We start from the raw sequence: 21787 nt of genomic DNA, 5'->3' as shown, positions 1-21787 counted from the left end.
TGTAAGTTATATATTGCAATATATGGGACAATACTGCAATTATTGCCGTTTTCATATATTGAATAAATACATATTATTATACCATTTAATATATTGTTATGTATATTGAAATATGTCCCACATTATATGAAAATATATATTGGAAGAGGCATTGTATATATATGTAAAAATATATGTAAAATTATATGAGATAATATACCTCAATGTACAAGATAATATAATCAGATTTATATGGGAACATATGTCTTAAATATATTGATTTATATTACATAATATATTATATATACTTATCATATTGTATATTGTATACATGGTAAATATGAAATAATCTAATGTACAATGTCTGTCATATTTTCAAATATAATAGACTGAATAAGACATAAATATAGTTCACAGTAACTGAATGGGGTTTATTTCAAAAGCAGCAGTTGAAGGGACAGTGACCTGAGAACAAACAGAATGAAAGCATTTCCTAAAGGACAACTGTTCTTCATTGTAATAAAATAAAACAGTCTTCAGTGCAACAAAAAAAAAAAAAAAACAGGACAACAATCCTTCAGTGCAGTGTTATGGATTCAGCATGCTAAGAAGACCCACTCTGATTGGCCAGCTTTGGCCAGTCCTTCAGTTGTCCATGGACTTTTTCTTCTCCTGGTGTCTTAACTCACAGAGCCGTTCGTATGTCTGGAACCTTCGCCCCCGGGTGTTGCTGAACAACTGCTCAGAGTAGCGGTGGCTTGTGTCCCGTGCTGCCGGCACGATGTTCGCACGCGGTGCAAAGTTGCGCAAGCGTGGGATCGTGCAGTCGTAAACAGGATAATCTGCGCATGCGCATAACGGATCGTGCAAGCAGCAAAGTGGTACCGACTACCGACTACCGATATTGATCGAGGGTTCCGTTCCAGAAGAGGATAGGCATGGACTGAAATGTAATGTTGATGATGAAATGTCATGTGGGGGAATAAAAAGTGGACTCCAAAAAAATAAAAAATAAAAATAAAAATGTTGTAATCATTGCTGTTAATGATAATTTAATTTATAATACTCTCATTTACCTCTTACAATACATGAATTAGTACACAGCCATATGTGGTCCATCCATATGGCTATATAATATAAAATATAATGAATGTAATGCAAAATTTTGATTTGGACTATTGGTAATCAACCTCTCGCCTATGCATGAGCTTGCTTAACTCATAAAAATACTTTGTTTCAATAAACATACATGCAATAATGTAATACAGTTTTGTTTGTATATCAATGTATTTTAATATATGAATCAATATAGAGCAAAAGGTTGTCCATCCATATACTGCTATATATTTTCAAATATATGAGGAAGTTTCTGATACACTGAAATATATTTTCTAATGTATTGCAATATAAATTCTAGTATATTGCAATATATTTTTGTTTCGTAAGTGGGTGTCCATTTTTTGGTTTTAAATGTATCATTGGTAAACTATTTTAGCTTTAATAAAAGTTTATTTGTAGTAGCAGTAGTAGTAGTAGTAGCCCTTTATTGTCACTAGTCACAAGTACCAGCAAAGCCATCAACCTGTCCATACATATACATACATACATACAATATGACAAGGGGGTAGACAGGACAGGAAGACGGGATTGAGGAAGACAACACCCAGACTATGCTCCTTTGGGAGTACAGTGTGAGAATAGGAAAAACACCTCAGCGACATAAGCTCAGAATCAGTACACTTTACAAAAAACACACGATTTGCAACAGGGGAGGGTGCTTCAGTGCTGATCATGGGCTGCACCCGTGGTACTCCTATTTAAGAGGCTCAAGGAATTGAGTTCTCTTACTCTTTGTTCGAAGAGTGGGTTGATGTTTTGGTGTTCCCATTTGTTTCCACACAACCTATTTCCTACAGTTATTTGGTTTGTTGTTTCTTTTATTATTCTTTAACATTTTGACCCTAGACATTATTTGATTAACCTGAAATAAATGTATATTTTCTTTATTGAAACTTATTGTCAAGTGTCCCCTTTATGTTGTGAATTTGAGCCGGGTCGTAATATAAACTGGAGGTTATAAACAAATTCTGGTTTGGTGTTGGTGTTTTCCCTTACGAAAGGAAAATATATTTACCAATATATTTCTTAAAATATATTGTGATATATTGTAATATATTATTTTCCCTTTTTATTTTCTTATATATTATATATTTGAATACATTTAATAATATATTGATATTACATATATTATATAATATATTGCAAAATATACAAATGATTGCCGCTTTCAATATATTGCAATATACTGGAAAAAATAAATATATATAAGAATATATGCCTAATATATTACATGATATTTTCCAATATACTGCAATATATTTTTGTTTCATAAGGGTTGTTACTTGTTGTTCAAGGTTTTTTGAGAGTGGAGTTTGGAAAAGGTTCATAGTGATTGGATTATTGGAGGACTCTGTTTAGGTAGAGTGGTCCAGCTGGGTTGCTAATCAATCCTTCCAACGGAGCACTGTTTGTTTTGTTAGTATGTTATTTTTGAAGGTATCCCGGGTGGAGATTTAATCTCTGTTGGGGGTATGCTATTCAGGGCTGGTTTTTACCAGGTGAAATGAAGTTGAGTGTTTAAAGTGGCCCCGAGCTTGGTAACCCTTTGAAGACTAGAGAGGTTAGTTTTTTGTGTATAGTATTTCCGGAGTTGTTCTCTAATACATGCATGCCAATTGGTGTGGTATTTAGAACCAGACTAATGTAGGGAACTTGTGAAACATTTTTTTTCATCTCCACTTTCTTCAAATTGGTAAGTAAGTTTACACCAGTAATTAAAGTACGTAGGCATGTGAATATATTAGGTAACATGCAGTTTTCTTTGCACTCTATTATTAATGTCATTTTGTTTTTATCATTAAACATTAGCTTCATGTAACAGCCAGTTATATGCAAATAAATACATTTTGGTCCAAAAATAGCAAAAACTACGACTTTATTCAGCATTGTCTTCTCTTCCGTGTCTGTTGTGAGAGTTCAAAACAAAGCAGTTTGATGTCCGGATCGCGATCGAATCACTCGATGTAACCGGATCTTCTTGAACCAGAACTTATTTAATGTGGCTGACACTCCCTCTGAGTTCAAACAAACCAATATCCCGGAGTAATTCATTTACTCAAACAGTACACTGACTGAACTGCTGTGAAGAGAGAACTGAAGATGAACACCGAGCCGAGCCAGATAATGAACGAAACACTGACTCATTCACTTAGTTTTTTTTTTTAATCTTCAGCCTTGCCCTCTGATTGCTATATTTGGGATTCCTGACCCCTCACTTGCACTTAACCCTACACAAAAGGACATCATAGCTTTCACATCCTTGCTAGCAAGACGCTTATTATTGTTACATTGGAAATCTGTTAAATATCCTTCTATCTCCCATTGGCTCAGAGACGTCATGTATTTTTTAAAACTTGAGAAAATTAAATACATGGTGAGATGATGTTCAGCCAAATTTCTCCATAAATGGCAGCCCTTTATTTTCTATTTCACTAATATAGTGATGTAAAATGTTATACATTTTGTGTTGCATAAATAACCAGTAATATGTGTGTTGGTCGTGGTTAGCTGAGTCAGGGAGTGGATGGGGGTTGTTCATTGTTTAATACACCGTACTCTGTAATCTAATTTAATTATTTTCGCCTACTTTCTTATCAGTGTTTTAATTTTATTTATTTTTTTATGTGTAGGCTATATGTGTCCCTGTACATATGCATATATGTTTAAAAGAAAAAGAAAGAAGGGGGGAAAGAGGAAAAGGGATAACTTGTTTTTGTGAATTGAGATATTTTCTTTTCTTTTTTCTTCTATAAAAAAGAACGAAACACACATATATATATATATATATATATATATATATATATATATATATATATATATATATATATATATATATATATATTACAAAATGTTGCCTTTATTTTGTTGTCTTTGTTGTGTGCTAGACCAGGGGTTCCCAAAATTTTCAGTCCATGTCCCCCAAAATAAAAGTGGTAGTACCCTAGGGCCCCTACTTTCCTCTAATGTTTTTCAAGTACAAACATTTGCACAATGGCACACATGCACTTAAAGCATATGAAAACACAATGGAACACAACAGTCTAACAACAACAATATTATTTTATTGTAATTTAGTTATTACTTACATTTCAACATGAATCTTACATAATTAATTGGGTGGGCACAGAGCCGTAGGGCCCCTGAAACACTAGGGGGCTCCCTTTGCTCTCAAAGACGATTTAATTAATTTTTTTTATTTTTTTGACCAGCTGTTATGAAAACATGAATGATCATTTCTTTTTATTCAGTGTGCTGTTTCATTTCAATGTAAAAATCAGTCGAATCATGTAGAGTAAATGTAGTACAGTCTTACACCAGACTAAAAAAAAAGAGTTGAAAGCATACCGAGCTGTAGAAGGGACACTGTTTCTATAGTGCTTTCCACGAGCGCAATTCAAGACAGAGTGAAGCACAGACAAATGCATTTCATTCATTCATTCATAACCACTCATACCCTATTTCACTGTCCAACCTTTGCTGACACAGTTTTGCATAGGGCCCTCAGAAGTCTAGTATGGCACTGGGTGGGCAACATGAAATGAACACCACCACATAAGCAAAATTTTTGTCACTAGCAATACTTTTGGCCACAACTGTATTTATTATCACAATTTATGAACTTTTTGTTAATTTTAAATTTATGTTAGTACTTATCAATTATGTGATGTGATGTGATGTGATGTGATGTTGTGTTATGTTATGTTATGTTAGGTTATTGCATTTTCAGAATTGTTAAAGTTCAAAAAACACATTATTTTCCACATAATGTACATCATTGTTTCTCAACTATGCCCCACCTTCTGAAATGCATCGATTTCTACAAAGCTCATCCGGCTGAAAAGTTAGGTGTGCTCTGATTGTCCAGCGTTCCAGTGCGTTGTGATTGGCCGAATACCTCAAGCGTGTGACAGAAATGTTACGCCCCTTAACATACTGTGATGCATGTCCCGGTATGACCAAACAAAAACAATAAAACCCATTACAAACGAAGTGTTCAATGCATCCAGTGGGGACATAATTAAGAATTAGAATGACTTAGACTGTGTTTTTACGCATTGCGTTGCGTATTGCGCTGCTTAAACTTAAAACTATGTCTGCATTTGTTATCTGAGAAAAAAACAAACAACAAGAGCTACTCTACACTGCTCAAAACTTGCGTTTGAATCATCAGTGCAATGATGTACAATTGAATCACGTAAACATACTAATAGACTGGGAGTCAAAACAGCCGACATTGTAGTCTACTGTCCCAGGATCAGGAAACAGTCCTCCATAAAATGGGCTGCACAGATCTGAATATTTGGGTTGAACTGTTCTTCAACAGTGTTATAAATACAACTTAACCACTTGTTTCCAGTCGTGTCCTCTTTTGGAAGTCCAAACAAAGTAGATTTATTTTCACAACGAAACAGTGTTTGACCCCGGGCTTCATTCATGGTGGAAGCCGATCAGGCGCTGGTGGCAACAGTCAGAAGAAAAGTTACGCCTTCTTTCTTTGTGTGAACATTTGGACGGCATCATGCAAATCTTCCCACATTGTGACGTAGACATGGGAGTGTGTTAGAACGAGCCATTTTAGGGAAGCATGGTTGGCTTTTAATTTTATAAAGAATATCTCTTTGGGCTTGAGACTTTAATCTTTGCAACTTTACAGATCTTCTTTATGCACCAAGAGCTTGTAACACTCCAAAGAGCAAGGAAAAAATTTAATTGCATCATATGACCCCTTTAACAGAAAAAGTTGGCAGTTGGCTTGAAGAGTCCATTGCAAACAGTTTTTATTCATAGATATTTAGCTCCCCAGCAATTAAAATAGTAATTTTATTAGAGGAAGGGGAGGAGGAAAATATTAATAAACTTTTAAAAAGGTCATTTTGGTTACTACTTTTGTACATGCATAGTTTTGGTGGTTTTGATACCCCAAACGAGGAAGTTCATCTCAACATCGGTTAGAGGAAATTCTGCTGTCAGCCTAGTTTCAGAGCTGTCACATGCTTTGTGTAGTCCAGCAAATAAATAAAATAATTAATGAAAAAAGCACTTGAGAAGGACTATTGTGACTATTCCGAGCACTATTGGATCAAATAAATTTGCATGTCTTATGTTGCTTATTTTATTTTTCCACTTATGGGAAACTAATGGGAAAATTTCCCCCAAAATGAAATTGTCATCATTTCCTTACTCTCATGTTGTTCCAAACCTGTATGACTTTATTTCTTCAGTGGAACATATTTTGCGCTCGGCACAGGTTTGGAAAAATATGAGGGAGAATACAATGTTAACAGATAACCATACTTCTTTTAAAGGCTTAAGGAGTTGTGTGTGAAATCAAAACTAGATGGCCATATGAAGAGCAGTGTGTGTGTGTGTGTGTGTGTGTGTGTGTGTATGTGTGTGTGTGGGGGGTGGGGGGGCACTTGTACAGGAAATAGCAAGTGATTATTTGACTTAAAAGGATCCTTTGAATTAGTCGCCCATAAGTCCTTGATGATTGGCACTGACAGTCTTGCTTGACCAATATGGTGTACGTTTCACAGTTTGGGATATTTTTGGGTGCACTGTTGTCTTCAAATGGTAAGATAGAAGCGTCTATTTTGTTTCAATGTGAGAGACGAAGTGCTGGATAAGTAAGATTTTGATGCTGTTCTTCATTTTAGCTCAGTACCACAGGAAAACAAGATGCACAGAGGTCACCGTAAACGCTTCTCTGAATTCTGAAGTCTTTCTCCCATGTCATTTTAATATAAGCCATCTCAATGAAACCCAGGAAGTGATGTGGAGACACTATTACAGTTTTGTAAGGATCATGATTAATGGGAGAATCTTCTTTGACAATCCTACTGAAGGACGAGTGAATGTTTATCCGCTTCTGTCTAAACATGGAAACTTCTCCATCCTCATCCATGATCTGCAGCTTTCAGACCTCGGCACATACGAATGTAAGCTCAACAGTGAATGCTGGAGGGTGAAGATCACTGAACTGCCAGATAATAAGATCAGTTCTTTTTCAGAAACGGAAGAAAACCCTAATCACAACTCCTGGTTATTCTTTTTTTCTGGAGTTGGAGTATTTCTTCTTCTTTTTATTATATTCAGTCGCACTGGTAAGTATTACTTTTCATTAATTATCCACAGTAAATTCCATGACCCACTATTAGCCAAATAATAAATACTCCTGTTTATTTATTTAAACAATATTCAGGCTTACAAAACCGTTTGATATCTTTGACAGCAAAATGCATGAGATCATCCAAATGCACCTCTACTAATGAAGAACACCATGAAGGTAAGTTCACTAAAATAATAAAAGAATAAACAGGTTTATTATTGGCATTGAATGGCAGTTGATATATTTTTGTAAGTAAATGAATATTTAATTAAATTAGATTGCTGCTTGAAAGCAATTAATTCCTGCTCATATTATTTGTATTTTTTATTCTTTTATTATGTGTTTTTTGTTCTGTTGCCGTCATTCTGTTGCACTGCGGAGCTTCTGTCAAGAAAACATATTCCTCATATCATATGTGTAAACATACCTGGCAATAAAGATCAATCTGATTATGATTCTGATTCTAATAGTTTATTTATATTATGTGATATCAAAATATATTATATATATTCATAGTAAAAAAAATTCTCAGTGTGGTAAGGCACAGTATTTGTATTAAATTATAAGGTTTAGAATATTATAACAATAACAAAATAGTAACAAAAGAATAACAAAATATCTGCTTGATGTTTCAGTCTTTTTCAGGCAATAGTTCAGTTGAGAAGGTGCTGGCAGGAGGGGGAAATGAAATCACGATTTCCTATTTTAGATAATAATTCTGTTATTTCAGTAAAGGCTTGTCTCATACTTTTTTACATACTCAATCGTATGTCATCTGTTTATTTTTTTTTTTTGATCATTTATTGTATAATTATTTTTTGTTTTTAAAATAAGTTTATTTTCAGATAACTGAATACTTTTGTAAACCACATAGCCTATGGAAATGTAAGTGCAAATTGTCATTGTGGATTGTCATTAACCTTTCCTTTGAAATTATTTGTTATTATTTGTGTATTTGTGAGTATAAATAAATAAAAAAACTCAAATGATGAACAATATTTACTGTATCTATATCTTAGTCTTTATCGTACCATTTCTGAAAAAGATTATATTTTAATTCCATTTTTTATTTGACAGTTGATGAAAGCTGTGAAATGATATATATTTTTTAATAATGATGGCATGTCATCGCCTACAACAAGCTTGGAAAACGAGAGTAAACTTGTTCAAACCGGTTAGCGTCAGAAGAATCTTGCTAGACTGTCCAATAGATGGCGCTAATGAAATTTAGTTAGCTTTGAAAAGAAATCCTTTTTTTTTTCAACTGTTTACACACATTTCAAAACGTTGTCTCTTTTTCCAAAACTTTACACATAATTCCAAATATTCCACGCGCAAACTGCAAAATGCCTCACATCTCTTGAAAAATGATGCACTTCATTCAAAATATCACAAAAGCAAACATTTGTCTTATGTTGCAAACACTTTTGCCATAATATTTTTGGATATATCATACGCACAGTTATTAAAAACAAGAAGCTCTTCTTTCATGAGCTGAACAAGATAGAAAGTAATCGGCAGAGAGATGTTGAAAAATTAATGGTAAACTTTAAAGCAAGATCGGAACTAATCAAGGACTAATGGAAGACAAATTCAAAGGACCCTTTAAAGTCAAATAGTCACTTGCTATTTCTTGTAGTGGGCATGCACACCCACACACACACACACACAGACACTGCTCTTTATATGGCAATCTAGGTGTGAGTTCACACCCAACTCTTTAACCTTTAAAAGAAGCAGAGTTGGCAACCCTGAATAAGTATGGTTATCTGTTTTTTTTTTTTTTACTGTAAGAATTTGTGATTGTGAATACAGTACTACATAGTACGAAGGAAACTAAATATATAAACCATATGTAGTGTAGATGTGAATTTATAGGCCTATTCTAAGCCACAATTGCTTGGTGTTAAGTAAAGCCACCAGAGTGTTCCACATGTGACTTAGTGTGAGGCACTGACAAATTATTCTGCCACTTTGATTGGTTGTGTTTGAAAAAGCAAATCAAGATACTTCCCAAAAGATTTGTGTGTGTGTGTGTGTTACATAGAGAACTGTGTGTTGTATTTTGCACACAAACAGTTTTATGAAATTGAAAACTTGAGTCAAAGGCAAAAGATTAGTGTATGGTTTTGGAAATTTGGCGTTTGTTTCTGGTGTTTGGGTGCCAGCTTTCAGAAACTGTGTGGCAAGTAAAGTTTTTTTTTTGTTCAAGCAGTTTGTGTAAGCAGTAACTGTAACCAGTAAATGTTAATAAATATTTATAAAGTGTACATGTAAGATTTTATAATATATTATTATGAAACAGTTTAATAATTTTTTATATTAATTTATGTATTTAAAATATTGTTAGTTTACACACATATGTTGCTAAACCTTTAAAAACAAATGTAACCTTATTTATTTTTTTATTTTTTTTAAATCTGCTTAAAGACAAACGTGTGATCAAACTTTGTGTGTGTGTGTGTACATTTTTTTAAAGGTACCACCCCAGTATCAGCTTTTGGACCTTTTTTTCTGAAAGTGAACCTGTAGTTTTACTTTAAGGCCATTTAGGGGAAACAATGTGGTTTGCTATTCTCAACATTTACAGATGCTTGTGTTGTGGTTGTCGCAAGCGGATCTTAAAATAAACGATGCAGTGAGCAAATATATAGGCTATACCTGCAGCCTCAGAACTGGGGAAAACCTGCTGCTTTGGCCTGAACATAATCTTGATTTCAGTCAATGTGCAGGTTTGATGAAATAGTGGACCCAAAATTGTTTATAATCAAGAACTTGATTTTCAGTGTATTTTTGCAACAACTTTGCAAAATATGCTAATTAAGGCAGAGATTGGTTAGCAGTTTTCCAACAATATATCAGTGCTGTCATAAGAAGAAACTGCATGACATCAGTAGCCTCATTAAATACTTAATAAGTAAGTTGGACAAGAGTCATTTATGTCAGTTATTTTCTAACAGTCACATGCATAATAATCTGAGGTGCTCTCGCTTTGCTACAGGATGTGGTAAAAATGGAAACCTGTTGCTTGAACTGAAGTAAGAAAGTAGTCCATCATTTGACTCAAAAACCACATAACACTCCCATGCAAAAGAGCTTTAAATGTTATCAAAAGCATCACAAATCACTTTTTTCACAGTTTGGTCACAACTGTTTGATCACTAATCTGCCAGTAGAAAATCATATGTCAGTTATAAGTGACGAGGTACTGATGCTGTGAGATCGCAGCCCCAGACCACCACATGTAAGAGTCTGTGCGTGTGTGTTTACAGGAAATTTCACGTGAAGGACATCAGCCTACACATTCTCTGTCTTGGTCTTGCAGCTTTGACACCTTGGATGTCATGCATCATGCACATTTCACGTCTTTGGATATTTTTTGGTGCTTTGGTGTCTTCAAATGGTAGGTTCAAAATAGCAGTATTTACTAGTTATTGTCAGTTATAATGTGGTTTATATGGTATAAAATGTTTATCATTTTGACTATATTTTAAAAAGTGCTGTCAAACTATTTTTTGCTTCCAAAAGAAGTGTTTTGATTACATAATATATGTGTGTGTACTGTGTATATTGATTATGTATAAATACACACACATGTATATATACAGTCATGGCCAAAAATATCGGCACCCTTGGTAAATATGATTAAAGAAGGCTGTGAAAATTAATCTGCAATGTTGATCCTTTTGATCTTTTATTTTAAAAAATCACAAAAATGTATACTTTCATGGGATAATAAGAATTTAAAGGGGGGGGTGGGTATCATTATGAAATAAAGGTTTTTCTCTAATACACATTGGCCACAATTAACGGCACCCTTTTATTCAATACTTTTCAAAACATTCATTTGCCATTTACCAGCTAACAGTTTAACATATTTTCTCCTGTAATGCCTAATGAGGTTAGAGAACACCTGACAAGAGATCAGAGACCATTCCTTCATCCAGAATCACTTCAGATCCTTTAGATTCCCAGCTCCATGTTAGCATTCTTCTCTTCACGTTCACTTCTCTCACTTTCCATATGCTTCAGGTCAGAGGACTGGAATGGCTATAGCAGAAGCTTGGCTTTGTGCTCAGTGACCCATTTCGGTGTTGTTTTTGTGGTTTGTGTTTGGATTATTGTACGGCTGAGTGATCCAAACATGCCCCATTATAAGATTTCTAACAGAATCAGTCACTTACTGATCTTTATCTGTTGGTATTTAATAGAATCCATGATACCATGTGTCTAAACAATATGTCCAGGACCTCCAGCAGAAATATAGGCCCATGACATCAAAAATACAGCTGTATATTTCATCGTACACATGGGGTACTTTTAAATCTCTGTGTTACCAAACCCATCTTGAGTGATTGCTGCTCATTTTTTAGTTTCATCTGACCATAGAAGCCAGTCCCATTTGAAGTTCCTATCGTAGCTCATAACTGAATATGCATTAGTTTGTTTTTGGATGAGGTAGGAGAATTTTTCTTCAAACCCTCCCAAACAACATGTGGTGATTTAGGTTCTGTTTGACAATTATTTTAAGGTTTTCTGATACTGAGACTCAACTATTCCCTGCAATTCTCCAGCTGTGACCCTTCAGGCAGTTTTATAACTTTTTCTGTTGATGGGGAATTCTTAATTATTGCCCTGATGGTGGAAATAGGAATTTTCACTGCTCTAGTTTTTTTCTTAAGACACTTCACTAATTTGTGAAGCTCAATTGTCTTTTGCTGCACATCAGAAATATATTCTTATTTTTTTCTCATTATGATGGATGAATAAGGGAATTTGGGCTTTGTTTTCAGGTAGCTATGGCCGGATAATTTCATTTTTATAATCACGCTGGAGTGCTCAAAATTGTGAATATGAATGGGAATATACTTCAGTGATATTTTACTCTTAAGAATTTCTAGGGGTGCCAACAAATGTGTCCCACGAGTCTTTGAGAAAAACCTTTATTTAATAATGATATTTCTTATTATCCAATGAAAGGATACATTGTTGTGAAGTTTTTAAATAAAAGATCAAAAGGATTAACAATGCAGATTAATTTTCACAATCTTTTTTAATAATATTTACCAAGGGTGCCGATGTTTTGGGCCATGACTGTATATTTAAGAAAAAATGTTATGTTTATATTTTAAATATATTTATTTGAATATAAATATATACATGTGAAAATTTTCTAAATATATACTGTATGTGTGTGTGTTTATTAATATATACATAGTAAATGTACACAGTACACACACATAGTTTATGTAAACAAAAACATTTATTTTGGATGCGATTCATCATTTGACAGCACTCATTTTGATTTACAATAGTATTAATAAAAGAATGCTTAATAAAAAAAAAAATGTTTTCCATACATTTATTTATTCCCATTGTTGTGTTTAAACGAGACATGTCTTCAATATCATGTATGTTATGTTTGGTAGCAAATTAATCTTAAAAGATACAAATGTGTGCATGTGTGACATCGTACTGAATCATTTTCATTTTGATGCTGTTCTTCATTTTAGCTCAGTACCACAGGAAAACAAGATGCACAGAGGTCACCGTAAACGCTTCTCTCAATTCTGAAGTCTTTCTCCCATGTCATTTTAATATAAGCCATCTCAATGAAACCGAGGAAGTGATGTGGAGCCACTATTACAGTTTTGTAAGGATCATGATTAATGGGAGAATCTTCTTTGACAATCCTACTGAAGGACGAGTGAATGTTTATCCGCTTCTGACTAAACATGGAAACTTCTCCATCCTCATCCATGATCTGCAGCTTTCAGACCTCGGCACATACGATTGTAAGCTTAAAAGTGAATGCTGGATGGTGAAGATCACTGAACGTCCGCACAGTGAGATCAGAGGTGCTATATATAACTACACTAGCATACATTCAGACAAATGTTAATACAATTTATTTAAAAAAATCAGTGGTTTAAATATTTTGTCACATTTTACATTCTTGCGGTCAAAAGCGTTTTAGCTCATTTGCAGAAATAGTGTTCATTAACATTTGTGTATAGACACATATATGGTTAATGGTCAAAACGGTGTGATTTTGTTACACTGTTACATTATAACTGTAATGTTTTTCTTTTCTTTGTAGAAATCAATGAGACAAACCCCTGGATCTACTTTGCAGCTGGAGCTGGATTGTTTACTCTCCTTTTTATTGCATTTGGCCTGTTATCAATATTCTATGGTGAGCATTGTTTCTTTACATTATTTAGATAGTATAATTTAAATAGGCTATTATCTGTATATTTATTATGTAAAATAAATAAAAAGTAATAATGTATGAATTTACTCAAATAGATCTTAGATCTTACTTAAATAAATCTTCCCTTGGACAGGAAAGTGTGTGAATACATCATCCAAATCTGATCTCATTAATGGCGTACAGAGTGAAGGTGAGCGGTATAACACACCTGACCAGTGTTTGACGTTCAGTGACATTCTCTGGAGTTTCCTGACCTCTGTGTAAATCACATGACTTTTAGGTATTTCCCCCCAAGAAACACAGAATACAGGAAACAGTGGACATGGAGACATGAGGGGTAAGAAACATGCTTTACTTATCAGGATGTGGTTTTAAAAAGCACACTATTGCACTTACAAATCAATGCATGTCATTGAACTATACAAAATATTAAACCATGTTTGCTTGGAGCATTTGAGAGAGAAAAATCTAGATGTGCATTTTGTTTTCTTGGACAAATTGCATTGATTTGATCAAAAATATGGTAAAACAGTAATATTGTGAAATATTAATAATTATAAATATTATTGCTTATATTATAAGTGTTTTCTGTTTTAAAATGTCATTTATTACTATGATAGCAAAGTTTTCATTAGCCATTATTCAAGTATTCAGTGTCAGAGTAAGACTGAAAAATAACAAAAAGAAAGAAATGAAATTATTTTTTTTGTTGCATATAATGTATCAAAAGCAATAAATACATAACACTACACAAGTTTTGTTTATGATTATTTTGTGTTTCAAATAAATGCTAAATTGCTTTTTTTCAGTTACATTTATTCATTTAGCAGATGCTTTTATCCAAAGTGACTTACAAATGAAGAATACAACTAGAAATTCATCATAAAGAAGCAAAATGAACACAAGAAGTGTTTGTAAAACACAGTTTCAGACATGGTTTAGAATAGTACAAGCTAGACCAGGGGCCTGTACCATGATGGTAGCTGAACAAATTTAGAGTTACAGGATTAGTTTTGAGTTGACAAAACCAAACCTCTCCAATCCAGCTTTGTTGGTACCATGATGCTGTTCATCAACTTTCTTTGTCAATTCAGGCTTTGATTCTGAGTTTGTGGAGCGCGTGCAAAAGGAGGTGTGACATCACTGGTGAACAGCCAATCACAAGCCTTGCAACACAAAGCATGTTTGATTTACTTCTCGCAAGAGACCCAGCGAGTTTCAAAACTGAAGGTTAAAGGTTTTGCTAAAGGTTAAGAGATTGAAGAACATGACAAATTTAAATGTCATATGAAAAATGAAGGAGGACTAATAAAATAAATTATCTTGCTTCCTCAGTGTAGTCACAAGTGGAACTTGTTAACTTAGTTTAGACATTTGAAAATATATAGTGATAGAGACTTGAACATGTAAGTTCAGATTTGTAATTTTTAAAATAGTTAAATCTTTTGATACTACAGCTTATTTATATTACATGATCTGTATACATTAATATTTATTTAAAATAATTTATATAATAATATATAACTGTTAAACTAAAATTGCTAGTGTGTAAGAGATAAATAATAATATGAATCACAATAATTATATAAATCATAAAATGACTCAGTTATTATCATTAAAGCCAGACTTATATATATATATATTTTTTTTATAAGCATAAGTGACCTTTAATTTGGAGCAAGATAAACTGGAGTGACTTTGTGTCGATATGTGTCACTTCTCTCACATCTGATTGGTTCACCTTCAGTTTGAGATCTCTAACCCAGAACATAACCTGCCCCCGAGCAGGTTAACCGTGCAGCGTAAGATACCATGGCAACGAACACCGATTAAAGCCAAGCTACTTTCATAGTACCTATAACCCAGGCTTGGCGGAAACTAAGCTGAAACATAGCTGGCTAGCCACCTAATCCAGCTTCATGGTACAGGCCCCAGGGAGGGACTGAGGACAGGTGAATCACATAAATCATTATTCCTGCACTATGGGATGTATTTTGCGATTTCAGCAGACCAAAATGTTTCTGGTCAAAGAATATTATGTTACAATATGGTATTATTGATAAGATTACCACTAAATAAAAATTTGTCTGTTGATCTTATTCCTGAAGGTGTGAGGAGGAACCCCACAACTGTTTATGGTATGAATTATGTATCATATATGTACTGTTTTCACTGTGTGAACATTGGAGTTCGCATTTTTTTTTTTTGCATTATTTGGGGTAAAATATATATATGTATATATATTTTTTGTTTTGTTTTGTCCAGAAAATGACATACATGCTCCACATCCAAGTTCTGCTGCACGGCAGGGGCAACATCCTCAGAGACGTAAATCATAATTTTTGGTTCTTGATTTATTGTTTTACTTTACAAGATAAATGATGCAAATCTAATTTTGAATTATTTTTTTTAATAATAATAATAATAAAACAGCATTCCGACCTGCTCCTGAGCCAACTACAAGTCATCCTTCAATTGAGATATTACCATATTATGGTAAGGCAATATTTGTGCTCAGAAAAGAGATTCACTGTATGTGCTATAACTGAAGTAAACCAAAAATTTGTTTGAAACATTTCAGTCAACCAGGCGGAGCTCTCCATTCCAACGAATGCTGGCAAAAAACGAAGAAGAAAAAAACGTAATTACTTTTCATTGTTCTTAAATGTCATTTATTTTTATATTAAAGGGGGGTGAAATGCTCGTTTTCACTCAATATCCTGTTAATCTTGAGTACCTATAGAATAGTACTGCATCCTTCATAACTCCAAAAAGTATTTAGTTTTATTATATTTATAAGAGAAAGATAGTCTGTACCGTTTCTTCCCGGAAAAACACAACCGGCTGGAGGCGTGACGTGTGGGCGGAGCTAAAGAATCACGAGTGCTTTTGCGTTGAGAGCGTTTGGAAGCTGTGACATTATCGTGAGGAAAAATACATCATCCAAAACAAACCATGGCTTACAGTCAGATTCAGCCGTTTATTTATGATCCAGAATCAGATCCCGACGCTGAAATGTAAGTGATCAGTCAGTTATAAGTGATCAGTCTTTAAGAGAAGGACTACGTGAGAACCACTATGGATGATAAGTTCGCTCTGCTGCCTTGTTATTATTTTGTCTTTAATTAATTTGTAATGCCAAGAAAGAGTTAATCTCTCACGTTTGAGAAGAGCGCGATGCCGTGTAGCAGCCATTAAATGTGTTGGACACCAACTACATTTCTCTTTCATTTCATGGATTTAATGAGTTATCCAAGTCAAAGCGGACCACTTCAACAACTACAGGCTCTAATCCTCCTGCGCTTGCGCGCGGTGTTTGTAAGCTGTACATGTGGAAAGTGCAGTTTGTTGACAACATCGCATGTTGTTTACTTGATGTGCTTACGCGCCGATAGCTAAGTTAACAACACAGAGATATTTGAAGCAGTTTTACTCATCGCCTGCGGTTCCAACACACAATCGTGACCTTTTTTCCGTTGGGATTGCATCATCCTTAAGAAATAAACGATGTGCAAATCCGGCGTCAAACTGGGCCTTGTTTGTAAAAAAATCGAAATGCAGGGAACAAACACAAACACTTGCACAACTCCGTTGATGCTCTGTAAAAATAAACTCCATCCAATGGTCCCTTAATGCTGTTTTTTTTTTTTTTTTGGTAATCTGTGCAGGGTTGTCTTGCCCTGGCAACCAAAAACACACTTCTTTTGCCACATTTCGCGATGCTCTCGCTGTGATCAGTGAATGTCTCTTCTCTCAGCCTCGCTATACGGGAGCACGCGCTCTTCCGGCAGAAGTGCCCTTAGGACCCATATAAGGAAATTCCGCTCCATCTAACGTCACACAGAGCCATACTCGAAAAAAACTTCCCGAAACTTGTGACAAACCGGAAGGAGTATTTTTGGAACAAAAATACTCCTTCAAACGTACAACTTAATTTTTGAAACTTTGTCCATGTTTATCATGGGAATCCAACTCTTTAACAGTGTAAAAAACTCAGTATGCATGAAATAGCATTTCACCCCCCCCCCCCTCCTTAATGACGTTTTACTATGACAGCCAAGAAAAAAAAACTTCATTGTGATGTTTTCCTTCATTTCTCCAGAAAATTATCAGTTTAAAAATCCAATATACAGTGACTGAAGTGATCAGAAGTCAACGACAGAATCCAGCTCCACAGAATCCAGAATTTCAGACGGTTCAATATCTCAATAAATGCTGATGTTTAACATAGCTCATGGAAATCACATTCATTTCATTAAAATAAAATCTGTTAAGTGAAATACACAAATCCCCCACAAATCTACTTTAATGTATTTATTTTGAACATACAAAATATGATGCACACACATTTTTAACTAACAGCTGCTAGTGAACAGCATTGAAAACCTGCAGTGAACGCAGCAGTGCTATGTAAAGCAAAATAAATATGATCTGCATTCTTCTGACTTCCATTTTTCCACGCTTACACTTCCATGTTGTTTTCTCTAAAAGCACTGCAAGCCTGTGAACTGTGATTTGCAAGTGAAAACAACAGCTTAAAGAACTGCAAAACGGATCTACTGCATAGAACCAGCCTGTATGTGTGAAAAAAAAAACTGTTGCAAATGTCTAAATGACTTGTTGTGCATGTGGGGCAAAGAAATCCCGAAATAAACCGTTATGTCCAGCTCCGTCTTTCTTTTCTTTGCGCTTGCAATTTTGGGGGAGGGCGGGTCCACCTTCTTGTAGCCAATCACATGAGACTCTTTTTGACGCTTCATTTACTCTTATTTGGTTCAATAAACACATCATATGCCAAAACATTAATCTTCATTTAGTTCATTCAATTCATTTAGTAAAAAATAAATAACAGCTTGATTAAAACATGACTTTATTTGTGAAAGTCGTGACATTTGCCAAGTATGGTAATCCATACTCTGAATTGGTGCTCTGCATTTAACCCATCCAAGTGCACACACACAGCAGCGAGAAGTGAACACACCATGAACACACACCCGGAGCAGTGGGCAGCTATATATCCAGCACCCGGGGATTCAGTGCTTTACTCAAGGGCACTTCAGTCAGGGGTATTGAGAGAGTACTGTTCATTCACTCCCTCCCATCTACAACTCCTGCCAGCACCAAGACTCGAACCTTTGACCTTCAGATAACTAGTCCAAGTCTTTTACCATTAGGCCACAGCTGCCCCACCTAATGTAATGTACCATTAGGCTACTCGCATGTTCATACTGAAGTGGGTTAGTGTAAACATTATTGAATTGGTTTGGCTTTACATTGAATTTTCATATAATCTTCATACACCATTGAGCTGTTAAACTTACAATCAAAATGATGTTAATGTGAGAATGCTCAGCACTAAAGTATCAGAGTGCTATACTGTGTAAAACCTTTTTACTAAACCAATAAAGCTACATAAATCTGAATTAGTCAGCTTTTCAAAACTTGTCTATGTTTACGGTATTTAACACTCAATTGTATAATTTTTACATTTTGATAATTCTAATTACTTTCATATGACTGATCAAGCTATTATAGGAAGCAAGTATGATCAACAAAATGGTTTATTTGTGTCCAGATTTGACTAGTGCAAAAACTAACACTTCAAATCAAAAATTGTAATTTTGGTAAAAATGTATTTAATGATGTATAAATATATATATAAATATATATATCCAAATTAAAGTAACCAATTATTTGGGAATCCAACGTTCCCAGACACTAGGGAACGCACACAGCCATGTTTATATGTTTATTTATAGAGCTAAACAGCCATCTAGTGGTTACAAAATGGTGTTACAGATGAAGGTGAATAAGTTCCCAATAAGTAAGAGATAATAAATATTTTAGTAATATTTAGTCAAATCCCCTTAAATTACAACATGTTAAAGTAAAACCCAAAAAAATATAATAATAATAATATGTAGTTCTGAGAGCATGGGGTGCATATTTAGATTTTTTTCAGATACATCAAGACTCTACAATTTTCATAGTCATGAAAATAAAGAAAACTCTTTGAATAAGAAGGTGTGTCCAAACACTAAAGAGACATCAGAGATGTCATAAGGACTAGCCGAGTTGAGTGCTCTCATCGGTAACATGAGCAGTGAGCTTCCTCTGATCGTGTGGAGCTGACCGCCTCCGAAATCTGTGAAACACACTTTTAAACTGTCTTTATAAATAAACCGCAGATTTGAGTTTAAAACAACTACATTCTCGCCTGAAATACTTTTAAAGCTACATTTCATGACACAATAACAGTAACATTTTGAAAAATTTCCGAATAAATGGGGGTTGAAATCACAATGCTGCGTGAACTCAACTGGCAGATGCCCCTCCCAAATTCGCGTCTGTTGTGAAGTGAGTTTGACGCGCGAATTAAGCAAATTTCACAAGCAAATTAAGCGCGTAAACTCAAAATGTTCAAGCATCCAACTACGCGCCAATAGCATGATTTATCCGTGCAAGTCGCATCTGGTGTGAATGCCCCGTCAAGCTCGCAAAACTCAGTTAATGAGAGAATTGAAAAAATTGTAAGCAAAGAGAAAAGAAAGACGAAGATGTACTTATCGGTTTATTTTGGGGAACTTTTTGCCCCACATGCACAAGTCATTTAAACATTTTGTTTTTTTATACATTTTTTATACATGGTTCTATGCAGTCGATACATTTTGCAGTTCTTTAAACTGATGTTTCGCTTGCAAATCACAGTTAAAAGGCTTGCAGTACTTTTGTATTTTAGCAAAAACAATATGCCAAAAGTGTAAGCACAGAAAAATGGAAGTCAAAAGAATGCAGATCATATTTATTTTGCTTTAGCATGAAGCTACAGTTTCACAAAACTTAAATTTCACTTATGAGTAACAGTAAAATGCTGCAAATATTTTTTTCTTAAGATTTACGTAAGATTTACACCTTTACAAAGCTTCTCTTGTGCATGCAAATTTAAGTTATGCTAACAGTTTAATGTACACTTCCACAACCAATAGCCAGCATATATGCAAGTCTTCTTGACATTAAATTACCTCCATACAAGGTCCTCTGTGCCAAAATAACGTGTGATTATGATTTAATATTCTACTGAGCTTTTAGTAAACACATGAGGTGAACTATAAAGCTAAGCAATGTTTAGGAAGTGGATAAACGGCGTATGAATGGTCAAAGACATGTCAAAATTGGAGTAGAGCAGAGAAAGGAAGGAAAAGTTTTGTGAAGGAAAACACCTTCCTGATTGTAACAGGTGAAGCTGGCATCGAAAAGACCACTCAATGGCCTCAGTGCTTGTGTAAAGCAGGTATTGTTATGTAAGTACATGACCATTGAACTAGAGTTGACAGGCAGGTTTGACTCAGCCAAGGAGGGTTGCAGCCAGAGGGTGTCCCATGAGATGGGGGTCAGGCTCGGTGAGGAGGTGGGATACCAAGTCCTCTTTGATGGCTGCTCTACAAAGGTACGAGATTACACTCTTATTTAACACTTCAACATTTGTATCTCAGAAACAAAGGTACAAAAGCTGCAACTGGGGCTTTTCCTTTTTAAAAGTTATGGTTTTGTAAATGTAGTTTTTACTTTTAAAGTGTGACTATAAGCCAAAGTAGGCTACCTAAAGCATAAGTACCTTAAAGATACATATTAGTACCTAAATATTAAAGAATATAAAGAAATCTGGGAAATCTCAGCAGCTGAATAAACAGAAGATATGCTTTATCTGAGTTCTTCTTATAATTTTCATCATAATAAAGTATATCTATAGTGAAATGCTAATCGGCATAGCCACTGCTTAGAATACAATGGAATATTTTGTGCCTTAATTATTCTGTTTAAGAAGCCATATCATCTCACAGAAGGATTTATTTTAAACACTCGACTTTACTTTACTTTATACTTTATTGTCAGACTGTGTCTGAAATTTTTCTTGCATAACAGTATTTATGTTTACAACATTTAACATACATTCTACATTGACATTCACTCTAGCACGTACAATTATACATTTCATTCAACATTTATACATCTGCAACACCGTCCCAATACTCTTGATCTCTGATTAGGTGTTTTTGTTCAGTGCAAGGATTGCCTGGTGCACAAAATAATTTTTCAGCTTCACTTTCTTAAATTTGGGAACTCTATACCTCCGTTGTGACGGTAATAATTCAAAGTCTTTATGCAGTATATGTGTAGGATTTAGAGACTATATTGTTAGCAAGCCTAAGCATCTTCTTATGATAGGATGAATTGTAAAGCTTCTCAAGCGGCTGTATTGTCACACCACTCTATCAATTTAGTTACACCTTGTTGATGAACCTCAGAACTGTCCGAGTCATTCAACACAGATATTAAGACAGTGTCATCAGAGTACTTCAGAATAT

The 21787-nt window shown here is 34.6% G+C and overlaps 1 protein-coding gene across 2 annotated transcripts; it reads left to right on the top strand.

Moving 5' to 3' along the window:
- The first annotated feature begins 6528 nt into the window (after window positions 1-6528).
- Window positions 6529-18087, top strand: LOC127972113 (uncharacterized). Of its 2 annotated transcripts, none has more exons than XM_052575419.1 (10): window positions 6529-6672; window positions 12721-13065; window positions 13308-13403; window positions 13555-13611; window positions 13702-13758; window positions 15530-15559; window positions 15687-15749; window positions 15855-15917; window positions 16003-16062; window positions 17524-18087. In XM_052575419.1, exons 1-10 carry the CDS (start codon window positions 6618-6620, stop codon window positions 17559-17561), a joined length of 864 nt encoding a protein of 287 aa, XP_052431379.1. In that variant the 5' UTR covers window positions 6529-6617; the 3' UTR covers window positions 17562-18087. The 2 variants fall into 2 exon arrangements, with proteins under 2 accessions (XP_052431379.1, XP_052431378.1); XM_052575418.1 differs by lacking the exon at window positions 6529-6672 and adding an exon at window positions 10335-10610.
- Window positions 18088-21787: the final 3700 nt, after the last annotated feature.

The sequence above is a fragment of the Carassius gibelio genome, chromosome B15 (assembly GCF_023724105.1).
Source record: "Carassius gibelio isolate Cgi1373 ecotype wild population from Czech Republic chromosome B15, carGib1.2-hapl.c, whole genome shotgun sequence".
In the NCBI taxonomy this organism is placed as follows: Eukaryota; Metazoa; Chordata; class Actinopteri; order Cypriniformes; family Cyprinidae; genus Carassius; species Carassius gibelio.
This window is presented reverse-complemented; position numbering and strand designations above follow the sequence as displayed.